The 10,639-nt window shown below is 37.7% G+C and overlaps 2 protein-coding genes across 2 annotated transcripts; one reads left to right on the top strand and one right to left on the bottom strand.

Annotated features, from left to right (window-relative positions):
- Positions 1-6,215: 6,215 nt before the first annotated feature.
- On the bottom strand, positions 6,216-7,766 carry LOC124531877 (trypsin CFT-1-like). Its single transcript, XM_047106444.1, has 4 exons — positions 7,708-7,766; positions 7,412-7,568; positions 6,759-7,017; positions 6,216-6,533 (listed from the first exon to the last, which is right to left on the bottom strand). The coding sequence occupies exons 1-4, from the start codon at positions 7,751-7,753 to the stop codon at positions 6,237-6,239; spliced, it is 759 nt and encodes a 252-aa protein (XP_046962400.1). The 5' UTR covers positions 7,754-7,766; the 3' UTR covers positions 6,216-6,236.
- A 719-nt stretch (positions 7,767-8,485) lies between these two features.
- LOC124531872 (trypsin CFT-1-like) lies at positions 8,486-10,034 on the top strand. Its single transcript, XM_047106435.1, has 4 exons — positions 8,486-8,544; positions 8,684-8,840; positions 9,235-9,493; positions 9,719-10,034. Exons 1-4 carry the CDS (start codon positions 8,499-8,501, stop codon positions 10,013-10,015), a joined length of 759 nt encoding a protein of 252 aa, XP_046962391.1. The 5' UTR covers positions 8,486-8,498; the 3' UTR covers positions 10,016-10,034.
- The last annotated feature ends 605 nt before the right edge of the window (positions 10,035-10,639 follow it).

The following is a 10,639-nucleotide window of genomic DNA, read 5'->3' as shown; positions in this document are numbered from 1 at the left end:
GAAAGTTGTTGTCTATCTTGACTTAATACAATTTGTTGAAAAATACTTTCATTATTAGGTAAACATTGTAAATTATTTTCGTCGATTGTTATATCACGGTACCAAGGATTATTATTTTTAAGATATATCAAAGCGGCCTCAACATTATCACGATTTACAATAAAATCTTTATATCCTTCACCATAATTTCTTCTAACAAAAATATATTTTGAAATAGTATCAATAGAATGAGGTAAAGAGGTAGTAAAATTTGTAATGTCTTGATGAAAATTGATAACTTGGCCACTATATCCAAATTGACCACCTTTAAGTTTATATACTGTTATAACCGGATGAACTTGAGCAATTAATTGTTCTTCAAGAAATGTTAATTTTTTTAAAACTTCAGGTTGTGGACCAGGGTCCATATTATTGTCTGTAGAAAATATATTCATTTCATTTTTTACTTGAAATTTACGACAAAGAGCACAAAGTCCGTCTTCTTCAGTATGTAAATCGAACCAACGACGATGACATAAATTGCAATGTTTTAACTCCAAATTTTTCTGAGCAGTTTCGAAATTAACGGCATACTCTAAAAAGTGAACATTTCCGCGATGAAAATTAGATTCCATATTTCGAGATCTTTACTGACGTTCTCTTAAATCATTCATTGAAACACGGTTATGTTCGCGTTCTTTACGGCCAGTTAACGTGCGTCTTCGTGGCATTTCGCTGCAACAATAACAATAAAACATTTAAACCAACATGTTTTACGTCAGATACAACTGGATAATGGATAGCATTTTTCTATAAAATTCTATCATAGGTACTTACGATCATACGCACTTACCTAATATTTTTTCTTAATCAATATTACACCTGAGAAATTAAGCAATAAAATAATATTTCACGCAATAATAATTAGTTTTCACACAATAAACCAACAGTGACGTTGTTTTTAAAATCTGTAGTGTTGTTGTTATGGTGCTGACGCTATTTCTACCTGTTTCTACTAATAGTAGAAACAATTTAGTTGACACATGCTTTCGACAGATGGCTTTAGTAGTAGTATATTAAACAATTTAGTTGATACATGCCTTCGACAGATGGCATTAGTAGCATATTAGTAAATTAGTAGTATATTAACATTAGTGTCCATATACAAATTGTATTTTTAAAAAAAATATTTAAAAAAAAAAGATATTTTAATGATAAATAACACATCTAGACATGATTCTAAATTACTATGTTAAATTTCAAATCTAAAGGCGTGATACTTTTTTCATAAAGTGTACCACAAAAATGTACAGATTGTTGAATTAGAGTAGGGCTCGCTTCGCTCGCCCTAATGATCGATCAAATAGTTTCTGTGTTTATCGATGACACACATACAAACACATCCACTTTTGTATATAGACATCCTATCATTTGTGCAAGCACATGTTTTTCCTGTATACCAATTTTTATAAAGATGCACGGTGCACCTGTTCTTGAGTTATAGCAAAACATACAGACAGATAAAAATGTCAAAAATGGTAAAAATTATGTCAGTCAATCACAAAAAGAATACATATGACGAATTACGACAAAAATAAGTGTACAGACAGACTCTAGAGATTTATATAATAGTATAGATTTAGTATTCACGTGCGATAGCTTTATTATTAGCGTATTTCATGTATAACTTGGGTGTTTCTATACCGATTTCTATGCTTCTATTTTAAGGAATAGTTAATACTGTTAACTTCTTTAATTTGGGATAATTGAGAGTGTTATAAACGCAGGAATAGACAAATATAATCAGAAAGCTACTAAAATTCAAACTACTAAGCTATTGGGAGTGACACGAGTTATTGTGAGTCAACCATAAAAGATAGACAAAGGCTGTCATGGGATAATTTTTACATAATTATAAGGAGAACATTTCCGTAATACACTATTTCTATGTAGCTTTAACCATTAAGGTTGTACACGCAACGGAAGCTTAAAATATGGTGTAACTTCTCCCGTTTTCCCGACATTTCCCTTCACTGCTCTGCTCCTATTGACTGTAGCGTGATGAAAAGTATACTATAACCAGCTCAGGAGTATGAAAAATAATTGTACCAAGTTTCGTTAAAATCCGTCGAGTAGTTTTTGTTTCTATAACGGTTATATGGACAGACAAACAGACAGACAAAAAATTTACTGATTGCATTTTTGCCATCAGTATCGACCCCTTTTCAACCTCTGATAGTTATTTTGGAAAAATATTTCATGTACAGAATTGACATCCCTACAGATTTATTATAAGTATAGATAAATAGCAATTTAAAAAAATGCTTAATACATATACATATCACATTGCTACTGAATTTTATAAGGAGATAAAGTTAAAGTATTTTTTTTTTGTAAGCGTTTACTTCTCATTAAAAAAAAATAGAGTATTTCAGTTCTACCGTTACATCAGTGCTGCAGAAACAGCTTGAAGGAATAATGATGTATAATGACGGCGCTATGGATGAATAAACGATGGCGCTGGTGTCGCAAAAGGAAGCACGTTTGGTTTAAGCTTTTTCGTTATGGAAATTTCGAGCTTCAGAATCAACTCCATAGACGGCCGGAGACCAAAGTGAAAATGAAGAATTAAAACCTCTTAAGAATGAATTATAGGCCACATGTGAGAGTGGATCCATCACAAAGAACTTCGGAGATGAAAAGTGAACGATGGGGACCTTATGGTTTTAGTGAATCGGACTGGAAACCATGACACAATAATGAAGGTATTTAAATCGAATAATTACTTGTAATGAAAAGTCAATACTATAAGATAATCGGAAGCGCTCGTCACAATGGCTGTTACCTAGAAAGTGCCTTCAAAGAGTTTATTGATTCTCGCCCCTATTGTTTTTTTTTAGAAAAGACATCAATTAACAACATATGTGATTGCAAAATTGCGTAGATAACAACAGTGCATACTTTGGTGAATTAAACTAATTATATATAACATAAATTATTTAGAAATAACAAAAAAATGGACTATATATTCTTTCCGGATAAAGCGCCAATTTCATACGTAAGGACCTAATAGTAACAAATAATAAATTCAACAAAAATTTATGTATAATATGTTGTTAAGTCCTAATTTTTGATAATTTTGTTTATATTAATAATAATACGATGGCACACAGGCAGGCCCGCCGCTAGCTGTTTTGTCGCCCGCGTGCAATACCTATTATGCCGCCCTTTTTTTGCTGCAAAAACGCATACCACTATTCCTCCACATGAGTGGGGGGCGGGGTGTATACCTGCTAAAAATCAACGTTAGCGACCCACTCTGTCTTTTTGGAGGATGTTACGAAATCTTTTGTGCATACTACCGTGACTTCCTAACGGTAGGCTCACCTCTGCGGAGTTCCACTTCCTAGGGAGTTCTCAGGGTACAGAAACCCTTAACCCCGGGAAAATTATGGCGGGAGGAGAAGACATCCATAGCGAAGACCCCTTCTACTGGTCTTCTTCGGCGAAGCGGGTCAGCAGCACTGTTCCCACGGTCCCGTAAGATAAGAGCCTTGCTCGTAGCATTAAGGGAGTCCAACCAAATAGGTGTATTTTCCGTCCAAGTACAGAATCAGCAAACAAATCCCATACCATTGCATCAAGGTGTGAGACGAGGGGACGTTATTTCCCCCAAATTGTTTACTAATTCAATGGAGGATATGTTCAAGACGCTGAACTGGAAAGGACGTGGCATCAACATCAATGGTGAATACATCTCTCACTTAAGATTTGCAGACGCTTGCTGATTCTTCTATGCGTATCGGCCTACGGATGAACTTGGATAAAACCAAGGTCATGTTCAATGAACATGTTCTACCGGAACCGATTGCGATACACGGTACCGTCCTCGAAGTTGTTCAAAAATATATCTACCATGGGCAGACTTTGCGATTAGGTAGAAACAACCTTGAGGACGAGGTGAATAGAAGAATTCAGCTGGGTTGGGCAGCGTTTGGAAAATTACGTCGAATCTTTATATCGTCGATCCCACAGTGCCTTATGACGAAAGTCTTCAACCAGTGCGTCCTACCCGTCATGACATACGGAGCCGAAACGTGGAAACTCACGGCAAGGCCGATCCACCAGTTTAAAGTCGCTCAGCGTGCTATGGCAAGGGCTATGCTCGGCTTTTCTCTGCGGGATCGCATCAGAAGAAATGAGGCGATCCGCCAGAGAACCAAAGTCATCGACATAGCTCACCGGAATAATAAGCTGAAGTGGCAGTGGGCGGGCCATATTTGTCGCAGAACCGATAACCGTTGGGGAAAACGTGTTTTAGAGTTGAGACCGCGTCTCGGCAAACGTAGTGTTGGACATCCTCGGGCACAGTGGAGTGACGACTTACGCAAGACGGCTGGTAGGAGCTGGATGCGAGTAGCCCAAGAACGATCTCAGTGGTGTGCAATTGAAGAGGACTGGACATATCCAGCAGTGACCGGAAATGGGCTGGATTGCTTAAGCTGAGTTGGACAAAATATTGCACGAAGCTCAATCTAGGATGAGGCCCTGATCCTTCATATGTGTCTGCGCCTTAATTGCCGTCTCTTGGAGGGCGGTAGACGCTCCTCGAGGAGACCTCAGCAAGGACCGTGAATTAGGAGGCCCTCCGTTTTAGTTAGAGAAACCATCAAGACCAGCATCTCGATTCGATCCACCGTGAGCGACACTCCGACTTTAGGGCCGCCATCTGAAAGGTTCGCCCCGTCACCGTGACACAACACACCCATCCCGCGCGAGGTCGGTGCCCGCAGGAGCCAGTCAAACCAACTTCAAACGCCGGACAAGTCGTCCATCGCCCCCTCCCAAAGGATCACCTGATCCTGGATGTATACCCCAACGGCCTTCTGAGATAGGAAGGCAACTCGTGATATCGAAATGGTCCTATGGTCTCGAATGGAAGTCGGCGAGCTTGAAGTCTAGCGAATATCTGCTGATGTTAAGTAAAAATATATAGTATAAAACGCCAAAGTGTATAAATGTAAAATATAAAAAAGGCCTATGAGCCCGTGTATGCCGTAAATTAAATTAAGAAAAAAAAAAGGAAGACTATTGAAGTCGTGCGCCACGTCCGGTGATACCGTTAGGACTACGTTCCCTTGGACCACCGCCTCCATTGTCCGGGTCTTCAGGGTGTTTTAGGGCATCGATGGTTGAATGACCCGCCCTTTTTCCCGGAAATAGCTCCCCGATCAGTCGCAGGAGATCTGGCGGTAGTTATTCCGTAACAGGAGCGCCGTATGTTCAACCACGTAAACCACGACAGGGGCGCCCCTTTGCTCTCTGTTTACTTAACGCCTTTTCTAACTCTTTTTTCAAATGACGATGTGCAGCCCACAGGTGTACCTCTAAGTTTGCGTTAAGCACGTTGCGCCTGCGACAGCGAACATATGCCCTCCGCGCCCGGTTTAACGGTGCCCGTAGCTCTGCTATTTCGAGCGACCACCAATATAACTTACGGCGTGATACCCTTCAAGCCGCCCTACGACAACGCCCTACTACAAGTAACGGATACCAAATTTACCAATTGATAAGAAAGCTTAAAGGGGATTCTCCTAACTTCGACAGTATTGTTTTTCATAGGATTACAGACGACGGACTTTTAACTTTACTGAGTGCGATATTTTTCAATGCTTTGAATAATTTATTTTACTTAAGGATTTGTGGGAATTATAATAATTACTTGAATTAGGTACGTGATGTATTGCTCAATTTGCCGCCCCCTGGACGTGCCGCCCGCGTTCGGTGCACGCGTCGCACCCCCGCTTACGGCGGCCCTGCACACAGGCCTGGCCGGTGTCTTTCACATGATACAAGAATTTTGTTCATGCGAAAATAACTTAACTTTAACATACATTAACATTTGAAATTTATATATTTTTATTTTTTATTTATATACTTTGCATTATTTATAGTGACTCTTACATTTAGTGGAATTATATTAACCTTATTATGAAGACAAACATGGATTACGATCATCAGTAACACGCTTCCCTTCACGATTATTGTCCGAGGTCTGAAGTTCAGTCGTAGTATTTTATTTTTTATTATTCTGTCATTCAAGTGTAACTATTTTGTTTTGATATCATAATGTTTTGTTAGGATAACATTTTATATTTTTTTTCTATAGCAATTATTTTCACTAAGCTGCAGTGGATATATCTAATAAAACTATTACTTCAGGGAAAAAAAAAATATTTCAAATATATATAATATATTTAGGCGTTGTTTTGTATCCAAGATGTGAAGCGTGATACACGAGCGTTGACACCAGGGTAACGAGCCAAAGCGCATCTCTCTCCCCAAGAGCACACACCGACAACAATGTTGTTGTGGAGCAGAGGACCACCGGAGTCACCTTGGCAAGCGTCGCGACCGCCAACGTCGAGCCAGCCCGCGCACAACATGTTAGCAGTGATCGTGCGACGGAGCTCCAAGTAACGCGTTCTGCATGTGTTCTGGTTTACGACCCAAACTTGGACGTGACGAAGCTGTTCAGAAGGGCGGCCGTTGAACTGAAATGTAATTGGTTATATATTAGTTACATAAAGTTTCGGGCTTATTTATCATTCTACATAAAATCCAAAATTAGTTTATCAAATATAATTTCATTTAATGTTGAGACCGCTTTAATAATTAAAACGTTGTAAATTGTCTAGTTTATATATATGGAAACATTTATATTTTTAGAAACATTATAAAATACACAGCGCACTGAGAGGGGATGATTTGAGACTTACGCTGGTATGTCCCCATCCGATGGCCATCACGGGCTGATTGTCGGCGACGTTGTAGTTGGCGCCGGCGATGCGCGCTGCACGAACGTTGTTATTGAAAGAGAAGGCGCCGTTGATTCTCAAAACGGCAACATCGTTGTCTGCCGTCTGCCTTACATAGTTGGGGTGTCTAATGATTCTGTTCGTAGTTAAAACAACTCCGCCGCTGTTGGCATTAGTGGAACCAACGCGTACGCGCCATTGGCCAACTGAAGATCTTTGGCTGAAACAAATATCTTTAGATATAGATATATATTTAAACTAAGGGAAGAAATGAGATGTCGAAATACTTAATATACCTATGTATGTAACACTATATTGAAAATATAACTAAGCACAATTACTCTTATAAACCCATCTTGTTTGAGTTGAGCTGTGTGGTGTGTCATATTGCAACTCATATAATATTTAAAAAAATAGTTTCTGAATAACTCTTTAAAACACTTTAAAAATTATGGAAATTCCAATTTTGTTTAATCGTGCCACGGAATCTTAAGTACTTGGTACTACATATTGACACAATGAGACTCATTATCCCTGAGACTCCAACTTACATATGATACAGGAAATTGAAATTTGTTTGTGAACTTTTAGTTTTTAAACTACAAGGAACTCACTCAAAACAATGGGCAGCAGTCAACACGGCTCTGTTATTTAAAATAGAAGAACCGCAAGCCTGTATGAACGTTCCAGAGGCTGACGATGATGAAATCAGAGCGGCACTGAATGGGTACCGATCGATCGACGTCACGGAGCCTCCAACGATCCTATCGGCTGCAGAAAGGAATCATTAAACAAAACTTAAATATACATAAAAGCAGATCTTGATTATTTAGAAACCAGAGTTATAAAAAAAAGATCACGGGGTAGCAATGCATTGTGATAAATTAATCTATTCAAGAAGATAACTCACCAGAAGCCACTGCCAGGCTAAGGGCTAAAACGATGAGAGCACGCATTGCAACTGTTAACAGCCTGTTATGTTGACTGCCGGGATATTCACATCACGGGATATTTATATAAAAAAGTGTCATGTTTGTGATGGATTGAAAGAGATTTAGATGTAATTACATTTCAATCAATAATCTTTATCCGGAGATAATATATCCTTCAAAACATTCGCAAATGTGCGTATATTTATCGAAATCAGATGATAAAAATATTTTGGATTGTTTTTATAATATCCATATATTTATAACTGCGTTTAACAATTATATTAGTACTAAGTAAAACGATTTTTATTGATAGCTTCTTCCGCTCTCGTTGGCATGGTAAATTATCTTAAATACTATTGTTGTAAACATTATATTTTACTTTTAATTTATAGTCAAATAGTTGCCCGTGGCTCCGGTCGCATTTTAGGACGTGTTTGTCATGTTTTAGGCAAAAAATTAACTTATCTCCTTCCTTGGAGTTCAAATTTGCTTCATACTACATTTTATCAAAATAAGTATATTGGTTCGGTAGTGAAAGAACGACAGACTGATAGACAGACACCGTTATAGACCGGGAGATGATAATGACAAAATATTTGGTCATTTGTCAAAAAAGGATATATTATCTTCGGATAAAGATTATTGATTGAAATGTAATAAATTACATCTAAATCTGTTTCAATCCATCACAAACATGACACTTTTTTATATAAATATCCCGTGATGTGAATATCCCGGCAGTCAACATAACAGGCTGTTAACAGTTGCAATGCGTGCTCTCATCGTTTTAGCCCTTAGCCTGGCAGTGGCTTCTGGTGAGTTATCTTCTTGAATAGATTAATTTATCACAATGCATTGCTACCCCGTGATCTTTTTTTTATAACTCTGGTTTCTAAATAATCAAGATCTGCTTTTATGTATATTTAAGTTTTGTTTAATGATTCCTTTCTGCAGCCGATAGGATCGTTGGAGGCTCCGTGACGTCGATCGATCGGTACCCATTCAGTGCCGCTCTGATTTCATCATCGTCAGCCTCTGGAACGTTCATACAGGCTTGCGGTTCTTCTATTTTAAATAACAGAGCCGTGTTGACTGCTGCCCATTGTTTTGAGTGAGTTCCTTGTAGTTTAAAAACTAAAAGTTCACAAACAAATTTCAATTTCCTGTATCATATGTAAGTTGGAGTCTCAGGGATAATGAGTCTCATTGTGTCAATATGTAGTACCAAGTACTTAAGATTCCGTGGCACGATTAAACAAAATTGGAATTTCCATAATTTTTAAAGTGTTTTAAAGAGTTATTCAGAAACTATTTTTTTAAATATTATATGAGTTGCAATATGACACACCACACAGCTCAACTCAAACAAGATGGGTTTATAAGAGTAATTGTGCTTAGTTATATTTTCAATATAGTGTTACATACATAGGTATATTAAGTATTTCGACATCTCATTTCTTCCCTTAGTTTAAATATATATCTATATCTAAAGATATTTGTTTCAGCCAAAGATCTTCAGTTGGCCAATGGCGCGTACGCGTTGGTTCCACTAATGCCAACAGCGGCGGAGTTGTTTTAACTACGAACAGAATCATTAGACACCCCAACTATGTAAGGCAGACGGCAGACAACGATGTTGCCGTTTTGAGAATCAACGGCGCCTTCTCTTTCAATAACAACGTTCGTGCAGCGCGCATCGCCGGCGCCAACTACAACGTCGCCGACAATCAGCCCGTGATGGCCATCGGATGGGGACATACCAGCGTAAGTCTCAAATCATCCCCTCTCAGTGCGCTGTGTATTTTATAATGTTTCTAAAAATATAAATGTTTCCATATATATAAACTAGACAATTTACAACGTTTTAATTATTAAAGCGGTCTCAACATTAAATGAAATTATATTTGATAAACTAATTTTGGATTTTATGTAGAATGATAAATAAGCCCGAAACTTTATGTAACTAATATATAACCAATTACATTTCAGTTCAACGGCCGCCCTTCTGAACAGCTTCGTCACGTCCAAGTTTGGGTCGTAAACCAGAACACATGCAGAACGCGTTACTTGGAGCTCCGTCGCACGATCACTGCTAACATGTTGTGCGCGGGCTGGCTCGACGTTGGCGGTCGCGACGCTTGCCAAGGTGACTCCGGTGGTCCTCTGCTCCACAACAACATTGTTGTCGGTGTGTGCTCTTGGGGAGAGAGATGCGCTTTGGCTCGTTACCCTGGTGTCAACGCTCGTGTATCACGCTTCACATCTTGGATACAAAACAACGCCTAAATATATTATATATATTTGAAATATTTTTTTTTTCCCTGAAGTAATAGTTTTATTAGATATATCCACTGCAGCTTAGTGAAAATAATTGCTATAGAAAAAAAATATAAAATTTTATCCTAACAAAACATTATGATATCAAAACAAAATAGTTACACTTGAATGACAGAATAATAAAAAATAAAATACTACGACTGAACTTCAGACCTCGGACAATAATCGTGAAGGGAAGCGTGTTACTGATGATCGTAATCCATGTTTGTCTTCATAATAAGGTTAATATAATTCCACTAAATGTAAGAGTCACTATAAATAATGCAAAGTATATAAATAAAAAATAAAAATATATAAATTTCAAATGTTAATGTATGTTAAAGTTAAGTTATTTTCGCATGAACAAAATTCTTGTATCATGTGAAAGACACCGGCCAGGCCTGTGTGTCATCGTATTATTATTAATATAAACAAAATTATCAAAAATTAGGACTTAACAACATATTATACATAAATTTTTGTTGAATTTATTATTTGTTACTATTAGGTCCTTACGTATGAAATTGGCGCTTTATCCGGAAAGAATATATAGTCCATTTTTTTGTTATTTCTAAATAATTTATGTTATATATA

Source organism: Vanessa cardui, chromosome 8 (assembly GCF_905220365.1).
Source record: "Vanessa cardui chromosome 8, ilVanCard2.1, whole genome shotgun sequence".
In the NCBI taxonomy this organism is placed as follows: Eukaryota; Metazoa; Arthropoda; class Insecta; order Lepidoptera; family Nymphalidae; genus Vanessa; species Vanessa cardui.
The sequence above is the reverse complement of the archived record's forward strand: the minus strand, read 5'-3'. Positions and strand labels throughout refer to the sequence as shown.

What these genes read in the sequence shown, in the direction of transcription:
- LOC124531872 (XM_047106435.1), top strand. Translation starts at nt 8,499, where the DNA reads ATGCGTGCTCTCATCGTTTTAGCCCTTAGCCTGGCAGTGGCTTCTG. An exon ending in ACTGCTGCCCATTGTTTTGA is followed by an intron (nt 8,841 to 9,234) that starts GTGAGTTCCTTG and finishes TATTTGTTTCAG; the next exon opens with CCAAAGATCTTCAGTTGGCC. An exon ending in TCGGATGGGGACATACCAGC is followed by an intron (nt 9,494 to 9,718) that starts GTAAGTCTCAAA and finishes ATTACATTTCAG; the next exon opens with TTCAACGGCCGCCCTTCTGA.
- LOC124531877 (XM_047106444.1), bottom strand. Translation starts at nt 7,753, where the DNA reads ATGCGTGCTCTCATCGTTTTAGCCCTTAGCCTGGCAGTGGCTTCTG. An exon ending in ACTGCTGCCCATTGTTTTGA is followed by an intron (nt 7,018 to 7,411) that starts GTGAGTTCCTTG and finishes TATTTGTTTCAG; the next exon opens with CCAAAGATCTTCAGTTGGCC. An exon ending in TCGGATGGGGACATACCAGC is followed by an intron (nt 6,534 to 6,758) that starts GTAAGTCTCAAA and finishes ATTACATTTCAG; the next exon opens with TTCAACGGCCGCCCTTCTGA.